The 19,281-nt window shown below is 32.3% G+C and overlaps 2 protein-coding genes, 1 long non-coding RNA gene and 1 pseudogene across 3 annotated transcripts; 1 reads left to right on the top strand and 3 right to left on the bottom strand.

Annotated features, from left to right (window-relative positions):
• Window positions 1–524: 524 nt before the first annotated feature.
• LOC132614729 (cytochrome P450 77A1-like) lies at window positions 525–2,549 on the bottom strand. Its single transcript, XM_060329248.1, has 2 exons — window positions 1,660–2,549; window positions 525–1,440 (listed from the first exon to the last, which is right to left on the bottom strand). Exons 1-2 carry the CDS (start codon window positions 2,513–2,515, stop codon window positions 785–787), a joined length of 1,512 nt encoding a protein of 503 aa, XP_060185231.1. The 5' UTR covers window positions 2,516–2,549; the 3' UTR covers window positions 525–784.
• A 3,641-nt stretch (window positions 2,550–6,190) lies between these two features.
• Window positions 6,191–7,213, bottom strand: LOC132615315 (uncharacterized). The gene is made up of 3 exons (XR_009572654.1): window positions 7,002–7,213; window positions 6,659–6,908; window positions 6,191–6,521 (listed from the first exon to the last, which is right to left on the bottom strand). It is a non-coding gene; the product is annotated as an uncharacterized LOC132615315 (long non-coding RNA).
• Window positions 7,214–14,167: 6,954 nt separating this feature from the next.
• On the bottom strand, window positions 14,168–16,048 carry LOC132615468 (cytochrome P450 77A1-like; annotated as a pseudogene).
• A 1,998-nt stretch (window positions 16,049–18,046) lies between these two features.
• On the top strand, window positions 18,047–18,525 carry LOC132612714 (uncharacterized). The gene is made up of 2 exons (XM_060326818.1): window positions 18,047–18,172; window positions 18,271–18,525. Exons 1-2 carry the CDS (start codon window positions 18,047–18,049, stop codon window positions 18,523–18,525), a joined length of 381 nt encoding a protein of 126 aa, XP_060182801.1.
• The last annotated feature ends 756 nt before the right edge of the window (window positions 18,526–19,281 follow it).

Genomic DNA, 19,281 nt, shown 5'->3' with positions numbered 1-19,281 from the left:
TAACTAAAAGTCTGCCCCATAAGGCATAAGGCATAACTAAGAAAAAACTTTTAGTTAAGACTTAACTAAAAGTTTGCCCATAAGTATGCCGGATCCGGCATAAACTTGTGAAGGAATTACCAAAGTTATGCCGGATTCGACATACTTATGCCAAGTCTGCCCATAAGGCATAATTATGCCGGGTCGTCCGGCATAAATTTGGTAAATCCTTAACAAGTGTATGCCGGTGGGGGCATAGCGAAATTTAAACTTTGCCTTGCGATCTTTTTTTTTTAATTTTTGACTGAGTGGGGGTTCGAACCTGGAACCCATGGGTTTTAGCCGTAGGGTAAAATTTAAAGATTTTAAATATGAGGGACAAAATTTAAAGACCACCCCAAAAGAAGGGCAATTCGCAATTGCCCTTCAAAATAAGCCTTGAAAATTTGTGTGGCCGTAAATCATTCATAAAGTGAATTTGTTTCAAATTAGGAAAGAGGTCATTCATTTTGGCACACACTAGAAAAGAAATAAGTTCAAACAAATTGAAACAGAGGGAGTATTAGTTATTATTGCTGGTTTATTTTGTGAGTTTCCCAACATCCATTCTTGACAAATCAATTCTAAAAGAGATGCCAATAAATAGAGATCATATAAAGGCAGTGGAATATTGTTACTATGTTGAGAATGTCACCACCTTCCTTCAATTTCCCACAAACCAATCCAACACGAAATTTATATAACAAAAATAAACGTGAAAAGTATTTTAAACATATTTTGGACTTATAATCTTAATGAGTACCACTTACACTCTTGGCTTGACCTTAGCTCGTAATGGATTTTTCATCACCACAGTAAACTCCAACTTCTCACTAAAATCCACTTTACTATCTTCCGGGTAAGCGAACCATTCAAATTCTTGAACCATTCGCGCCAACATCAAGTTCACATGCACCGTTGCCATTCCCAATCCCGGACAAATCCTTCGCCCTACTCCAAATGGCATCATCTTCACCCCTGTGACGCCCGTTATGTCCGCGTCCTCCCGCCCGGATAAAAACCTATCCGGATCAAACTTATCCGGGTCGGACCAAACGTTCGGGTCATGAGAAATCCCGTGTGTGAAAAACTCCACGTTAGCATCCATAGGTATGTCATACCCACCCAATTTAACTGGCTCAGTTACTGTATGGGTAAATGTAAAGTACACAGGAGGGTGTTTACGTAAAACCTCCTTTACGACGGCGTTTAAGTAAGGCATCTTTTCTATATCATTCTCGTCAACCTTTTTGTCACCCACTACTTCTTTGATCTCTTCGTACATTTTCTTTTGTATGTTAGGGTTTTCGATCAATCTTCCTATGGCCCACTCTAATACTGCAGCCGTCGTGTCGGTCCCACCGTTCAAAAACTCTGAACATAGTGTTACAAGCTCTGGATTTGTCGGTCCTGACTTTCTACCTGTTGAGAAAAACAAAAAATGGGAAAATTATAGTTTAATGTCTCTGGGTGATCTAGTTTACAAAATAGGACCAAAGGCCATATTGGTAAATAAGTTGACCCAACTGTACATATTGGTAAGTTATACTTTTTAAATATACATACTTTTAAATATATGTAAGTTGTACTTTCTCTAACTGTTCAAATTTTAGATAAGATGATCGACAATTCAAGCATTACCTTCGACTTTAATGTCAAACAAAGTATCTAGGTACGAAAACGAGGCTGCAGTCTTGTCGGACCCAGGATTTTGTATAGCTTTACGACGTTTCTCGATTAGAGGGACGATTGTTTCGATTTGTCGTTTACGAACTTCTTTAACTATTTTACGTTGTTTGTAACCAACAAATAAGCTCAACATGGGAAGATAATCATCTAACCTCGGAATAAGCACGATCAAAACCTCCTTCATCATTTGATCAATAGTTTCAATCATTTTCTCTTCCATTTCAATACCAAAACACATAGCCAAAAGAATCCAAAACGCCGCGAAACGCGCGTTTTTCAGCACCCAAATGACGTCGTTGTTGGCCTCAGCATCCATACGAATTCTTTCGATCATTTTATTCATAGCCAGTTCTCTACAATCGCGAAATTCTTTCAGCCTGATCGAACTAAGCATGTTGTGTACCATATTTTTTCTTAGGGACCGCCACACTGGACCGTAACTCGCTGAATTGACGGTGAATTTGTTGCAACTGAATATGGTTTTGGTCCAGTTTTCTCTCGGACGGGTAGCGAAAATATGACCCTGTGTGATTAAAGCTTCGTAAGCTAAGTCAGCACTAGTGATAACAATCAAAGTACGTGCACCCATTTTGAGTGTGAAAATTGAACCATATTTTGGTTTGAGATTATCTCTAATGTACTGGAAAAATTGAATACCGGGACCGGCCACTTGAAAAAGGTTACCGACGACCGGCCAACCTGATGGACCGGGAGGAAGGTTTAGTTCTTTGGATTTGGTTTTTTGGGTTAATAGGAAGATGAAAGCTGTGAGGACAAAGGCAAATGCTGTGAAAATGAAGTACTCCATTGCTAGTAAAATGAACTTAGTGGAAAAACATGGGAATGTTTAGGAGTATAAGAAAGGAAAATGGCTTGAAATTATAGGTGGAAATAATAAATGTTGTTAAAGAAAAGAAATTAAAGAGAAGAAAAATTAGGTTTGGGTGATAAAAAGCAAGTTGCTAGTTATAAGTTATACTAGTTGCACAAGGCCCGTGCTAAGTCCGGGCCCAAACTCAATATATAAAAAATAATAATTTTAATTAAATCAAGTAAGTATAATTTATGTTTTATTTTTCTAGCGCATAATTAATACTATAATTAGTTGCAGTTAATCTCATTCTTTTAAATAAATTTTATAATTATTAAAGTTCCTTAGTTAAATAACTGGATAAGCTTTAAAGAAAATATTTCTTTCTAAGTAAGCAAGTTTAACAGGAAAATTAGCTAATACGTAAGGGGCAAAGTGATTCGATATTGTATAAACTAACTCGATAAAATATGACAATTGCAACTTAGCATTTTTATGAACTTGTGAGCATGTGATTTTTAGTTATAGATCGAGAAGAAATTTCTATTGATATCTATTAATTTTCCATCATTATTTTTTGTGTCATGGGTTTATGCTAGTTAAAATGGCAATTTTAGCTTAATTTTAGATAAAATTCAAGAAAAAATTTAAATTCATTAAAATGAACCTAGACAATTCGATATTTACCGATGACGTTTCCTTCATTTTCAATACTCTAAGGCACCATTCTAACTTTCTACTTTTAATATTTTTAATGCGTCATAGATATTCTAAAAGAAAGGAATAAAAAAATTCATAAACTTTTTTTTTTCAGTTGTCAACAACTAATTACATGAGGATTGCACTTTATTTAATGTGAATAATATATAACCTCATTCAAATATACGATTACCAAAGTTTAGGATAGTTTTAACTTCTTCTCCTTTTCCTTTTCTTCATCACCAATATAATTGAACAATTGTTTTTTTTTCAAAAAAAATAAAAAATTCTTGTCCTTTTCCCAAAAGATGCAAATTTGTTGATTCTGGAAATTATTTTACACACTGTACATTAATATACTAAAATTTATTGCACTAAACTTACAAAAAAACATTTAATAAAATTCTACATACTGAGGAATTCAAGTTCAAACCAACACCATAATTGAAATATATATTTTTTGAAAAACGAAACTTATTTATGAAAATTTCTTATTAAGTAATTTCAACTTTTTTGTACCAACTATTTTTACTAAACCAATAAAAGAGTAAATTTTGATTTTTATTAAAGAAAAACATAAAGTAAGGTGTATCGAGAAATTAGTCGTGGATGAGAAAAAAAGTGTTAAACGCAATTTCAAATAAACATGTTTCCAAAAACTTTACCGTCAATGGAATGTTTCTGTTTAAACTCACTTATGCTTATCTTGAACTCATATAAAATTTTAATAATGTATTTTATTTAAATTAATGAATTTTTATATAAGAAATCATAGTAAATTGATACTATTTGATTAAGGATAATTTTGTAAAAATACTACTTATTTTCGAAAGGTGAGTGATTTTTTAAGGATTGTGTCCAAGTATAAAAATAGTATCATGTAATATGAACTGGAATGAAGGTTTAAAAAGGATCATTAAAAATTACTATTATATTTCAATTATAAAGGCCCAGGTGTAGTGATTCAAGAAAATGAATAAGGACAAAAAAATGCATAGGAACAAGCCAATTGCAGCAGACACGTGCCCACTTTTAAGGACCCCTGTAAGGCTGTGAGGACGACTAAACTTGGGGTTCTCGTTTATATATAGTATACTAGTTATGTGAGGCCCGTGCTAACTCAAGATATAAAAGTAGATATTTTAACTAAAAAAATATAATCTGTGTTAGTATAAGTGTACAACAACAACAACCATATACCCATTGTAGTCCCACAAGTGGGTAATTATATAAAAGCAAAATTTTCATTCCACTGCTTTAATATTTTAACTTCCATTTTGATAAACTTATTTACTTCAAATCAAATGCGGAGCCAGAATTTGACATTTATAACTTATGTATCCTAATTTTCTGAAGTTATTTAGTTCTAAATAAATAATCTATACATAGTTAATGAACTTTTAAGACAAATACATAATTTAACTTGTGCAGCGGATGGAGCTGCTCTTCTCTTAATTAGGGATTAGGGGTTCGAACATGGATATGGAAAAAATCTTTGGAGGAAGCGTTCCCTCCGAATAGGCACGATACAGTGCTAATTATCTAGATTAATTGGGCTTACATGCGGATATCGAGCACGAACCAGAAAATCAAAGAACATGAAAAATGAGGTAGAAGGTTCGATAGCTTTTGAAAAGTAGATCTTAAAAATAAAAAATAAAAAAATTGACTTAAATAAATAAGATTAGGACCTAAAAGTAATTAATTAATTTTTTTAAAAAGAATTAGAAATTATTGTGAGGACTACAAAAGTCCCCAGGTTCGATAGCTTTTGAAAAGTAGACCTTAAAAATAAAAAATAAAAAAATTTACTTAAATAAATAAAATTAAGACATAAAAGTAATTAATTAAAAAGTTTTTAAAATTTGGGAAACTCTTGTGAGGACTACAAAAGTCCTCACATTCCCTCTTATATTATATAGTAAAATGTAAAACTCAGACCTGCGGTAATGGGGTTGCTCTCCATTTCTTTTCTCTCCATTTTCTTCAAGTTCTAGTCTGAGTTAGGACACATGGCAGTTCGGTGTACCAAGCTCCCCTATGCGCGGGGTCTGGAAAAAGGGCCGGACCACAAGAATCTATTCTACGCAGCCTTTCCTTAATTAATTGCTAAGATTTAATTAATTAAAGCAAGACACCAATCATGATTTAAATTATTAATAATTTGTCTATAAATATATTAAAATCTTTTCTCTTCTTAAAGATCTTTTCCAATCTCCTTTACAGTCATAATTTCGTTTTCTTCTTTTACCGTTTTAATGAATTGATTATGCATGATCCTAAATTGTTATAAAGCGTATTAAACAACCTCCTATTTTGTTAAGAGGATCCATATCCGTACTAACATAAACAGGATTTCTTATGATTTTTTTCAATCTCCTTTTCAGTCATAATTTCCAGGAAAAGATTCAATGAAAAAATACAAGTAAAAGATTAACTCAGAAAGAAAGGAGGAAGAAAGAAAAAATAAAATTGAAAAATGGATACTGCGAGATTGAAAAAAATCATTAGGAAGAGAGAAAAAAGAGCTTAATATATCTATGGACAAGTTATTAATTATTGGCAAAAGTCATAGATAGCCCCCTAAATTTTACCACATTTTCCTCATGGATATCTAAACCGGGGGTTGTACCTATTGACTACCTAAAACCCTGAATTTATACCACATAAGCAACTTTTGCCTACATGGCAGCTCGTGTGAGCTTCACGCAAAATGGGCGCGTGAAGGGTTGTGTTGTTATTGATATGGCAACTCCAACGTACCCTTTCTTTTTAATAACCGCAAAATCGCTCCTTTCTCCTCCATTTTCAGCCGTTTCTCTCTCCCCTTTCTCCTCCTTTCTCCCCCGTTTCCCTCTCTTGTTTCCCTCTATTGATCTGCCCCGTGCATGTTTGATTCATTGGCATAAATTGAAGAGTAGTATTGGCACAAATTTGATTAGCACTAACCAAAAAGTACCATTGCTAATGTCATTGGCACAACAGTAATGCATAATAATAAGTCTAGCTAGACAGCACTACTGCAGTTTACATATACTAAAGACATTGTTTTAGAGACTTAAATGTAACAAATTTCCTACATTAACTACTTGTTGGAGCTTCCTTCTGCTGAAAATCTGGTTGCTTCTGATGCAGCCTTTTGGTTTCTCTTGTTGGCTCTCAATCGGGATAGTTGTGATGTGGTCATTTCATCTTTTCCTTGCCATTTCAGTCCACGAGCTTTATAACCAATATCAATATTTGTTGGTGAAGCACTCTTCAACTTTGTTGCACCATGTAGAACCCTCTCATTTGTTGTACCAGGCTTCAATTAAAATGTGAAACATTAGTAAATTGTGTTGAACAAAGATTAAAGTGAACTTACATTAAAGACTTGTGCTCCAGTAACAGGATTAGAGTATACACCAAAACCAGTTGTAGGCCTACTTTTATTTCTAGTACCTGCAGCAAAACCAGTAGTAGTATATGCCCTTTTGTGGCCTGATAATGGTGGCAATTGACCTAAAGAAGAGTCTTCTCTTGCACTCACAAATGGTACCCCTCTTGCATTTGTGAATTTTTTTCTGCGCCTTCCCCTGCCAGCTCCAACTTGAGCCCTCTTTTGTGGAGCTATTGGCACAACCCTTGTGTCACCACAAATTGAGCTTGATTGTGAACTAGCAGTTGGATGTGCAGGACTCTTCGTTCTAGACTATATTACACAATTAAAAATATAAATGATCCAAAGTGTAGAAATTGCATAATTTAAAAGAAGACGTAAATAACTTTTACAAGATATACTTACTGCTGGTGTTGGAGCAACAGTTTAGGCATCTCTTAGCACAGAACTTGTGTCACTACAACAGTTTATTGCATGCAGTATGGTCAATAGATACAAAGTTAAATCCTCTAGAATTCTAACAAGTGTGATTTGAAAGTTACATACAATTATAGAAGCAAACTAAAAAAGAAGCTTGAAAGAAAAGGACAAAACTTCTAATTTGTGGCAGGAATGTAGCTCCCTTAATTGATGCAAAAAATTAAAACCATAGTGATAGTGCCCCTATAATTGGTGTGATGTAGTTCAACATCATTTTCATGCATTAACTAATGCTATTAATTTTAGATGCCATGTTACGGGACAGCTAACTACTACTTTTGGATGCTCAACTGAAAATGATGTATATGATCATTAATGTTGTTTTAAGATCCATATATGACTTCCTTCCTTTATTTTCACATGGTTCATTACAAATTTTGTCGTACAAATGTAAATCACAAATCCTTGCCATAAATCATATGGGGCACTCTTTTTTTTATCTTTCCAAATATTAATGCTGGTGATATATTTTAGTACTAGTTATGTGAATTAGTTTTTACACTCTGTTGCTGTATTTTGTATCCTTTTGGTAGGTGTATATACTCATGGATTAACGCGTTCTTTAATTGTCATTCAGTGAGTTGATAAGATATTATATAAGATTGTAAGTGGAGGTACAACAAATAACATTAATGTGATAGGATTCCATTGTAATGTTATGAACAACACCAAGATTATAGCAAAAGGTTACTTAAAGGCAGATAATAGAAGATTAATTATACCAACTAGTAGGTGCTATATGTACGTGTCATTTGCAGGATAACACAAGACAAGCAATGTGATTAAGACCTTAGGTAAATCCCACATAGACAAGATATGTACAAGAGATGTTTGTTTTTTATCAACCATCAGAAAGTTTGAATTTAAGGAAGCAGACTTTAGACTTTAGTGACGCGTTTTAAAGTCATGCATGGCTAGACCCAAAGCAGACAATATCACGAGTGGACTCCACACTTACGCATGGTATTAGAGGGACTCTGTTCCCAACCTTGGGCGATATATGGTGGGGGAAATCTCATTACTAGAAAAAAAGGTTTTTTCCCCGACATTCGGTGAGAAATGTGTCCTGCAAAACATGATTTTCTCACCTCATTCCCACCGAATAATCTCACTGGGAAAATGCTTGGTGGGATACTTCATAATTTTTTCATGTGAAAATTCTACTATTTGTGTTTTTTCTACAGACTTTCAGTGAGAAATAGCCACAGAAAATTTTTCCGTGAAAAATCAGTGAGAAAAAAGTGATTTTTAATAGTGTCTCGGGGTTCAATTAAATGCAAGTAAATCCAACATCATTAAGATATAGGTGCTGGTGTAAAACTCAACTGACTTTAGACTAATTCCACATTTTCGAGATGATGATAAGCTAAATCTTAGCAAGGATGTTGAGTTCCTAAAAGGGAAATATATAACACCCTAACAATCTCACATCAGCTAAACAAGAGAAAGATGCTTAGATATATAAAGAGTCAAGTTAACGCCTAGACCCAATAAGCAGACAGAAATCATTAATGAACTGGGCTATTACAAGTGTTTATCATACTCTATTTTTTCCACATCTTAATTTTTTGGAATTTTTACGCGTTATAGCTACTTCTAATACATAATTAGTAGTAATAACTACCTTTTATTTTAATTACTAATAATAACTAAATATTTTTCTAATTTAACTATTATAGCTACACAATAATTTTCAATTACCATTTCACAAATACACCTAAAAATTAGCACCCCTAATCTCATATCCCCTTTTAGCGGTAACAATATTAATCACTTAATATACATTACCATCCTCTCTCCTTTTTCATAAATTCTTACCTTTTTAAAAAGGAAAGAATCTATGAATGCCCAGGGAAATAGTCGTCTTCTTCCTTTTTTCCCCCTTCTGCAAAAATTTCACTTCCATTCTCACCAATCAACAAGTTTTTTGGGGTTTTGAGAAAGTTTTTTAAGGTTTTGAGAAGACGAAAAATATACGTATTTGTGTATGTTCTATGATATAACTACCAATTGTTGTAGTTGGTGGTGTATTTTTGTAAGTTTTTCCTATGTATTTGTGTATTTTGTTCAAATTAATTCCATTAGTTCATCTAGTTTCAAATACACGGGTGACGCAAATACATGGTAAGTTTTCTATATATTTATGTATTTTGTTCAAATTAATCCCATCAAATACATGGGTGATGCAAATTGTTACTCACACAAATACATGAGATTTCATATAAAATACATGGGGTTTGATTGAAAACTTCAAATACATTAGTTATGCTATCAAATACATGGGTAAATAAAAAATGAAATCAATATTGAAAACTTCAAATACATTACCACTAAATACGTGTGTGATGCAAATTGTTACTCACACAAATACATGATATTTAATATAAAATACATGGAGTTTGATTGGAAACTTCAAATACATTAGTTATGCTATCAAATACATGGGTAAATAAAAAACGAAATCAATATTGAAAACTTCAATTACATTGGTTGTTGAATGTTTTCAAATTTTGAATTTTTGATTTTTTACATTTGAATGTTGAAGATTGGATGAAGGAATAGAAAACCGTTATGGAAAAGAAATCTAAAATTTGATTTTGTGGAAGAGTATGGTAAAATATACCAATTAATAACTAATTAAATGATCCCACCGTTATGGCCTAAAATCAAGGGATATGTTTTCTTTTTTTCTGTGTTTCTATGAATTTACACGCATCAAATACATCCGAAAAAATACCTTAATTTGGGAAAACATAGCTACAAATGGTAATATTTAAAAGGATAGCTATAAATGATAGGAAACTACCATAAGGTAGTCATTTGAGTAATTTTACCAAAGTTTTTCAATGATTGGTAAAGGTTGTCCATACTCTATGTCAAAATACCATTATTTATCGTCTTTTCCTATTTACTGAGAAATTGTTTTCGTGACAGCCTTTCTAGGGAGCCAACTTAAATAGGCTAATAGGTGGTTAGGCATTGTTTGCTTGTTCTGGGGCATACCATCTTTATTGGTTTTAAATTGTTGGTTCCCTTAACGTGAGGCTAGAATTATACTGGACACATGCATGACTGGTCCATTGAGCAAATGCTTCTAGGGCCATAATACGAGTCATATTAAATGCACAACTGCAAAATGGAACATTAAAATGACAATGGTCCCTCCAAACCTATAATTTCTCTTGAAATAGGTTCTTTTGAGTGGTTAGCACTACATAACTTACTGAAACAGGAAAATTGCATTAGTAGCCACTTTTAGGACCGCTATTTAATTAAAAGAAATCCAATTTAAAATATAGTCACAACTAATTTGAGCGACGGAGATTTTTTTGAGTTCCAACTTCAGGTCAGAGTGTTGAAATTTTGAACTATATAATTTAATGTTCAGGCATGTGTTTCGAAGTTCAATTGTTGTGGTTCTAACTTCAGATCATGAAGAAGAAATAGGAGGAGAAGAAGAAAGAAGCAGCATTATTAATGAGTAATTTGATATAATCTTCTTATGATTTGATGATGAAATAATTTATATGTTCCTGAATTTGTGTCCTTAACTAAAAACATAAGTTCCAAAGGAATAAAGAGTCAAATGAAAAGATAATAAGCAAGTGTTATAAGCTCAAGGCATTTATCTTATTCTTTTCCTTACATTCCATTGTTGATAAAAATAATTAGTTATTTCAAAAGATTTTGTTGGCTAAAATTGAGGCCATATACACGTGCTATCTATATTACTATTAGTCATCTCATTTGTTGACAAATAAGTGACAAATGTATATCCAAGTATCTATGGTGGCACAAGCCATTGATGAGTGGCTAAGACACTTGTCAATTTCCGACATAATTTTTGTACCTACAAATAGCCTCTCAACTTGCTCATCCGTAGAAACTAATACCTTTCTCCTCTTCAAGTGTTATTATTATCTATCACTACTCCATTTTCTCTTCTCTGTTTTTTGTCCAAATATTTTAAGTAATATTTTTCTCTGGTCTAACTTGCTGGTATTAATTAAATTTTGCTGATTCCTGTATCCTCTAATTAAGTTAGAGAAGGACTTGTTTAATCCTGGGAAAACATTTCACATTACTGAAATAATTTCTTAGGACAATGTCTAGCATTACTCAAGTCATATTTACTATATATATTATCATAGTAATATTTATTTTGCACGTGTTGTTATATTATTTTACTAACTAAATAATAATATTATTACTGGGCTTTTGTTGGTAAATATATTATCATAATAATATCATGGTAAATATATTATCATAATAATATCACCTTTCAGTATTGTTATTTTGCTAAGTAAATAATACTCTCTCCGTTTCAATTTATATGAATCCATTTGACTGGGCATGACATTTAAGAAAGAGGGAAGACTTTTGAAACTTGTGGTTCTAAATAAGCCTTGAAAATTTGTGTGGCTGTAAATCATTCATAAAGTGAATTTGTTTTCAAATTAGGAAAGAGATCATTCATTTTGACACGAACTAAAAAAAAAATAGGTTCAAATAAATTGAAACAGAGGGAGTATTATTTATTATTGCTGGTTTATTTTGTGAGTTTCCCAACATCCATTCTTGACAAATCAATTCTAATAGAGATGCCAATAAATAGAGATCAGCTTCACATTACTACTATTAAGAAGCACCTGTTGGTGCTCCTTTTTCGTCGTCCATTGTGGACTCCCCAATAAAATAAAATAAAATAAAATTGTGAGCTCCATATATATTAAATAATAATTAATATTAAAAAAAAATTGCGGGCCCCATATTAAACAACATCCAGTATTAAAAAAAAAAAGTGAAACCCACCACATCTAAACTCATGGGAAAAAATAGTGGACCCCATATTAACAAAATCAAGCAATATTGAAAAAACAAAGTGAATCCCATATTTAAAAAACAAACAATGTTAAAAAAAAAATGTGGGCCCCATATTAAACACGATGTGTATTCGTAGCAAACACTAATATAATAAAGTTTTAAATACGGAGCACAAACTACAATGTTATATTAATCGTGTTTTGAACATAATATCCCATATTGACAAAATCAAGCAATATATTAAAAAAAAATGAATTCCATATTAAAAAAATAAACAATGTCAAAAAAAAAAAAGTGCAGAATTTGTATTCTTAGGAAACACTAATATAATAAAGTTTTAGATACGGAGCAAAAATTATAATGTTATATCAACTGTGTTTTGAACATAGTATATATAAAAAATAAAAACATTGGGCCTCATATTAAACAGGCCCATAAAAAAAATTGTAAAAAAAATAAATGGTCGGCCCCATATATATTGACCCCATACTAAACAACATCAAGCAATATATATATATATATATATATATATATAAAGTGGAACCCACCATCTTCAAACTCACAGTAAAAAAAATGGACCCCATATTAACAAAATCAAGCAATATCAAAAAAAAAAAAAGGTAAACCCCATATTAAAAAAACAATAATGTCAAAAAAGACTTTGTATTCGTAGTAAACACTAATATAATAAAGTTTTGGATACGGAGTACAAACCTACAATGTTATATTAATCTTGTTTTGAACATAGTATATATATATATATATATATATATATATATATATATGTATATATGCATAAAAATAATGCAAATTAATAATGTTCAAAAAAAAAAAGTGCACCCTATATTAAAAAATCAAACAATATTCATGTAATTTCCAAAGTATCTCATTAAGTCAATAATGATGGATTCATTACCGCGTGCGTATCAATCCATTAGTGGGAGCAAATGAAATTATTGTACAGTAACATACTTAAAATACTTATATATTAAAATAAGAGAGAATTTAATTACTTTTTCATTTTTTCCTTACTCTAATAAATGTGAAAATAATTGTGGGCCCCATATTAAACACCATGCGTATTTGTATTAAACACTAATATAATAAAATTTTAAATACAGAGCACAAACTACAATGTTATATTAATCGTGTTTTGAACATAGTATCCCATATTGACAAAATCAAGCAATATATATATATATATAAAAGTGAATCCCATATTAAAAAAATAAACAATGTCAAAAAAAAAAGTACAGACTTTGTATTCTTAGCAAACACTAATATAATAAAGTTTTAGATACGGAGCACAAATTACAATGTTATATCAATCGTGTTTTGAACATATATATATATATATATATATATATACATAAAAATAATGCAAACTAATAATGTCCAAAAGGGTGGGCCCCATACTAAACGACACCAAGCAATATAAAAAATAAAAATAAAAAAAAGAAGAAACTATATAAACCCATGCTTCATCGTCCGTTGTCTCTTAAAAAAAAAGGTGGGCCCCATACTAAATAACACCAAACAATAAAAAAAAGGAAGAAAAAAAAGTGGAACTCACCACATCCAAACTCACGGGGAAAAAAAAGTGGACCCCATATTAACAGAATCAAGCAATATTAAAAAAAATGTGAATCCCATATTAATAAAACAAACAATGTTAAAAAACAAATGCTTAGAAAATCAAACAATTAAATCAATAATGATGGACTCTTTAGAATAAGGAAAAAAATAATTTCTACTTTATTTCGTTTTAAACATGTAAAATTAATTTAATAATTTGAATTAGAATTATCTAAATCAAAATTTGATAAAAAATAATAAGTATTTTACATCGTTAAATTAATCGAATTAAAATTGAAAGTATCAACTGATGCTTAAATATTGCTATTGTTTTATCTCAAAGAGAGGAAAATAGTTTCTTTTTAAACAAGTCTTCTCTTTTAAAAAGTATTAATAAATTTTCGTAGCAAACACGAATAAAATAAAGTTCTAGATACGGAGCACAAACTACAATGTTATATTAATCGTATTTTGAACATAGTATATATATATATATATATATATATATATATATATATATATATATATATATATATATTATCATTATCTAAACATAACTACATATACATAAATACACTATAATCCGAAGTGTTGGGCGCACGGGCATAGGCCATCTAGTTTATTTTAAAAAGGCAGTGGAATATTGTTACTATGTTGAGAATGTCACCACCTTCCTTCAATTTCCCACAAACCAATCCAACACGAATTTTATATTAACCAAACGTGAAAAGTATTTTAAACATATTTTGGACTTGTAAAATCTTAATGAGCACCACTTACACTCTTGGCTTGACCTTAGCTCGTAATGGATTTTTCATCACCACAGTAAACTCCAACTTCTCACTAAAATCCACTTTACTATCTTCCGGGTAAGTGAACCATTCAAATTCTTGAACCATTCGCGCCAACATCAAGTTCACATGCACCGTTGCCATTCCCAATCCCGGACAAATCCTTCGCCCTACTCCGAATGGCATCATCTTCACCCCTGTGACGCCCGTTATGTCCGCGTCCTCCCGCCCGGATAAAAACCTATCCGGATCAAACTTATCCGGGTCGGACCAAACGTTCGGGTCATGAGAAATCCCGTGTGTGAAAATATCCACGTTAGCATCCATAGGTATGTCATACCCACGCAATTTAACTGGCTCAGTTACTGTATGGGTAAATGTAAAGTACACGAGGGTGTTTACGTAAAACCTCCTTTACGACGGCGTTTAAGTAAGGCATCTTTTCTATATCATTCTCGTCAACCTTTTTGTCACCCACTACTTCTTAGATCTCTTCGTACATTTTCTTTTGTATGTTAGGGTTTTCGATCAATCTTCCTATGGCCCACTCTAATACTGCAGCCGTCGTGTCGGTCCCACCGTTCAAAAACTCTGAACATAGTGTTCAAGCTCTGGATTTGTCGGTCCTGACTTTCTACCTGTTGAGAAAAACAAAAAATGGGAAAATTATAGTCTAATGTCTCTGGGTGATCTAATTTACAAAATAGGACCAAAGGCCATATTGGTAAATAAGTTGACCCAACTGTACATATTGGTAAGTTATACTTTTTAAATGTATGTAAGTTGTACTTTCTCTAATTGTTCAAATTTTAGATAAGATGATCGACAATTCAAGCATTACCTTGGACTTTAATGTCAAACAAAGTATCTAGGTACGAAAACGAGGCTGCAGTCTTGTCGGACCCAGGATTTTGTATAGCTTTACGACGTTTCTCGATCAGAGGGACGATTGTTTCGATTTGTCGCTTACGAACTTCTTTAACTATTTTACGTTGTTTGTAACCAACAAATAAGCTCAACATCGGAAGATAATCATCTAACCTCGGAATAAGCACGATCAAAACCTCCTTCATCATTTGATCAATAGTTTCAATCATTTTCTCTTCCATTTCAATACCAAAACACATAGCCAAAAGAATCCAAAACGCCGCAAAACGCTCGTTTTTCAGCACCCAAATGACGTCGTTGTTGGCCTCAGCATCCATACGAATTCTTTCGATCATTTTATTCATAGCCAGTTCTCTACAATCGCGAAATTCTTTCAGCCTGATCGAACTAAGCATGTTGTGTACCATATTTTTTCTTAGGGACCGCCACACTGGACCGTAACTCGCTGAATTGACGGTGAATTTGTTGCAACTGAATATGGTTTTGGTCCAGTTTTCTCTCGGACGGGTAGCGAAAATATGACCCTGTGTGATTAAAGCTTCGTAAGCTAAGTCAGCACTAGTGATAACAATCAAAGTACGTGCACCCATTTTGAGTGTTAAAATTGAACCATATTTTGGTTTGAGATTATCTCTAATGTACTGGAAAAATTGAATACCGGGACCGGCCACTTGAAAAAGGTTACCGACGACCGGCCAACCTGATGGACCGGGAGGAAGGTTTAGTTCTTTGGATTTGGTTTTTTGGGTTAAAGGAAGATGAAAGCTGTGAGGACAAAGGCAAATGCTGTGAAAATGAAGTACTCCATTGCTAGTAAAATGAACTTGGTGGAAAAATATAGGAACGTTTAGGAGTATAAGAAAGGAAAATGGCTTGAAATTATTGGTAGAAATAATAAATGTTGTTAAAGAAAAGAAATTAAAGAGAAGAAAAATTAGGTTTGGGTGATAAAAAGCAAGTTGCTAGTTATAAGTTAGGCTTAATATCCAGATGGACTCTTAAACTTGGCATGTTTTGTAAGATAGACATATAAACTTATAAGGTGATCAGATAGACACTTAAACTTACTCAAAGTGTATTTTTCAAGTTTTTCAGTTGTTTTGAAAACAAAAACTATATTTTTCAAACACTCACAATTTTCATGGCCAAACAAGCCCTAAATATATCACAAAATATTTTTTTTAAAATGCAAAAATAAGGCAAACGCATATACATGAGACTATAAATGTGCACTTAAACCAATAAATACTCGCTAATCGCAATTTTGCAGCTTTCAATTAACTCGGATTTTTTTTACACTTGAATAATTAAAAAACAATAACTTTAACCAATAAAAATCTTTAAAAAAAGAAATTTCAAATTAAGAAATTTCTTTTTTTTAAGGATTTTCTTCTCGGCTTTACAGTTTTCTTAATTTGAAATTTCTTTTACACTTGAAATACTGAACTTAGAAATTTCTTAATTTGAAATTTATTTTTTTAAGGATTTTTATTGGTTAAAGTTATTGTTTTTTAATTATTCAAGTGTAAAAAAAAAATCCGAGTTAATTGAAAGCTGCAAAATTGCGATTAGCGAGTATTTATTGGTTTAAGTGCACATTTATAGTCTCATGTATATGCGTTTGCCTTATTTTTGCATTTAAAAAAAAATATTTTGTGATATATTTAGGGCTTGTTTGTCCATGAAAATTGTGAGTGTTTGAAAAATATAGTTTTTGTTTTCAAAACAACTGAAAAACTTGAAAAATACACTTTGAGTAAGTTTAAGTGTCTATCTGGTCACCTTATAAGTTTATATGCCTATCTTACAAAACATGCCAAGTTTAAGGGTCCATCTAGGTATTAAGCCTATAAGTTATATGTAAAACTCATGCCTGCGGTAATGGGGTTGCTCTCCATTTCTTTTCTCTCCATTTTCTTCAAGTTCTAGTCTGAGTTAGGACACATGGCAGTTCGGTGTACTAAGCTCCCCTATGCGCGGGGTCTGGAAAAGGGTCGGACCACAAGGATCTATTCTACGCAGCCTTACCTTAATTAATTGCTAAAATTTAATTAACTAAAGCAAGACACCAATCATGATTTAAATTATTAATAATTTGTCTATAAATATATTAAAATCTTTTCTCTTCTTAAAGATCTTTTCCAATCTCCTTTACAGTCATAATTTCGTTTTCTTCTTTTACTGTTTTAATGAATTGATTATGCATGATCCTAAATTGTTATAAAGCGTATTAAACAACCTCCTATTTTGTTAAGAGGATCCATATCCGTACTAACATAAACAGGATTTCTTATGATTTTTTTCAATCTCCTTTTCAGTCATAATTTCCAGGAAAAGATTCAATGAAAAAATACAAGTAAAAGATTAACTCAGAAAGAAAGGAGGAAGAAAGAAAAAATAAAATTGAAAAATGGATACTGCGAGATTGAAAAAAATCATTAGGAAGAGAGAAAAAAGAGCTTAATATATCTATGGACAAGTTATTAATTATTGGCAAAAGTCATAGATAGCCCCCTAAACTTTATCACATTTTCCTCATGGCTACCTAAACCGGAGGTTGTACCTATTGACTACCTAAACTACCCTGAATTTATACCACATAAGCACCTTTTGCCTACATGGCAGCTCGTGTGTGTTGCACGCAAAATGGGCGCGTGAAGAGTTGTGTTGTTGATGATATGGCAACTCCAACGTACCCTTTCTTTTTAATAACCCCAAAATCTCTCCTTTCTCCTCCATTTTCAGCCGTTTCTCTCTCCCCTTTCTCCTCCTTTCTCCCCCGTTTCCCTCTCTTGTTTCAGTTCATTTTTTTTCGTCCTTGTTTCTCGATTTGAAGTTGTTGCTTGCTGTATTGTCTCTTATTTCTGTCTTGGTTCTCTCTTCTTCATAGCAATGTCACAAAATTCAGGGATTGCAGATGAAAATGTTATTTGTAATTGTGGTAATTCTTGTAATGTAAGAACTTCGAGAACAGTTAACAACCCAGGTCGTAGATTCTTTGGTTGCAAGATGCCAAAAGTGAGTACCTATTTTAAAAATTTTGATTTTTGGAAATTTCATTTTCGACCATTTTTTCGGATTTTTTGTGTTCATAATTTTCTTTTACTTTTATGTAGGATAAAGGTGGATGTGGCTATTTTAAATGGATTGATCCATCTCCAGAGGTTGAGCTTTTGAAGGAGAAGCTTAAAGAGGTTGAAGAAGAGAGGGATACATTGAAATATAAAATGAAGGAACTTGGAGGCAAGTATGATTCATTGAAACAAAAATTGAAGGAAATTAAGGAAGAGAGGGACTGTGCAAAAGCCAAATTCAACAGGCTTGTCGTTGTTGTTCTATGTTTTTTACTTGCAAAAATTATCGTTGGGTAGTCTAATTGTTTCCTAGTTACTGTTTGTAATGTTCCTACAAAGATTTTCTTCTATGTTTGTAGTAATGTTTTGGTTATTAGATTTTGTAAATTACTTGGCTTGTGTTTGGCGTTGTGAATTAGTCGCAAATATGACATGAATATAAATCAGTAAAGAAACGTAGCAATTGTTCATTAAAATGCTAGCATCATACATAGAAAAGAAAATAGAGACCTAGTCAACAACTATGACCTCTTCCTCTTCCTTCTTTTGAACATCGAATCCTATGTCCTCCCGGCACTTACACTCGCAGACCCAAATACAGAGTGTATCTCCCTCTATCAATTGCTCGGATTCCAGAAAGTCTTTCCACCCGAGACAGAGGCGCGCGTGTTTTCCAATTTTGTAGGTCATAGTGTAACGTTTTTCTCCATAAGCAACAACGGCATTAGTTTTTGTGGTTGGTAGAAGATCAAGAATATTAGTAGGAAGCACCTGCAAAAAAAACATGAAAAATTACTAAACTATTGCAATAAAAATAGCAAATGAAACATGGATGCTAAATTAAACGTACGAAATCATCACTTTCTACGTATGACCGTGTTAATTTCTTCTCGAAATATGCCAACATTTTTTAGGTTGAATGAACTTGTTTTAACAAGTGAATGGGATAATTTGAATGGGATGAAGTTAGTGGGTTTTATAGATAGTTGAAATGGAAGATTAAGTGGATTAGATGAAGTTGGATGGGGTGAATTCAATGAAGTGAATTGAATT

The sequence above is a fragment of the Lycium barbarum genome, chromosome 10, assembly GCF_019175385.1.
Source record: "Lycium barbarum isolate Lr01 chromosome 10, ASM1917538v2, whole genome shotgun sequence".
Classification (NCBI taxonomy): domain Eukaryota; kingdom Viridiplantae; phylum Streptophyta; class Magnoliopsida; order Solanales; family Solanaceae; genus Lycium; species Lycium barbarum.
The sequence above is the reverse complement of the archived record's forward strand: the minus strand, read 5'-3'. Positions and strand labels throughout refer to the sequence as shown.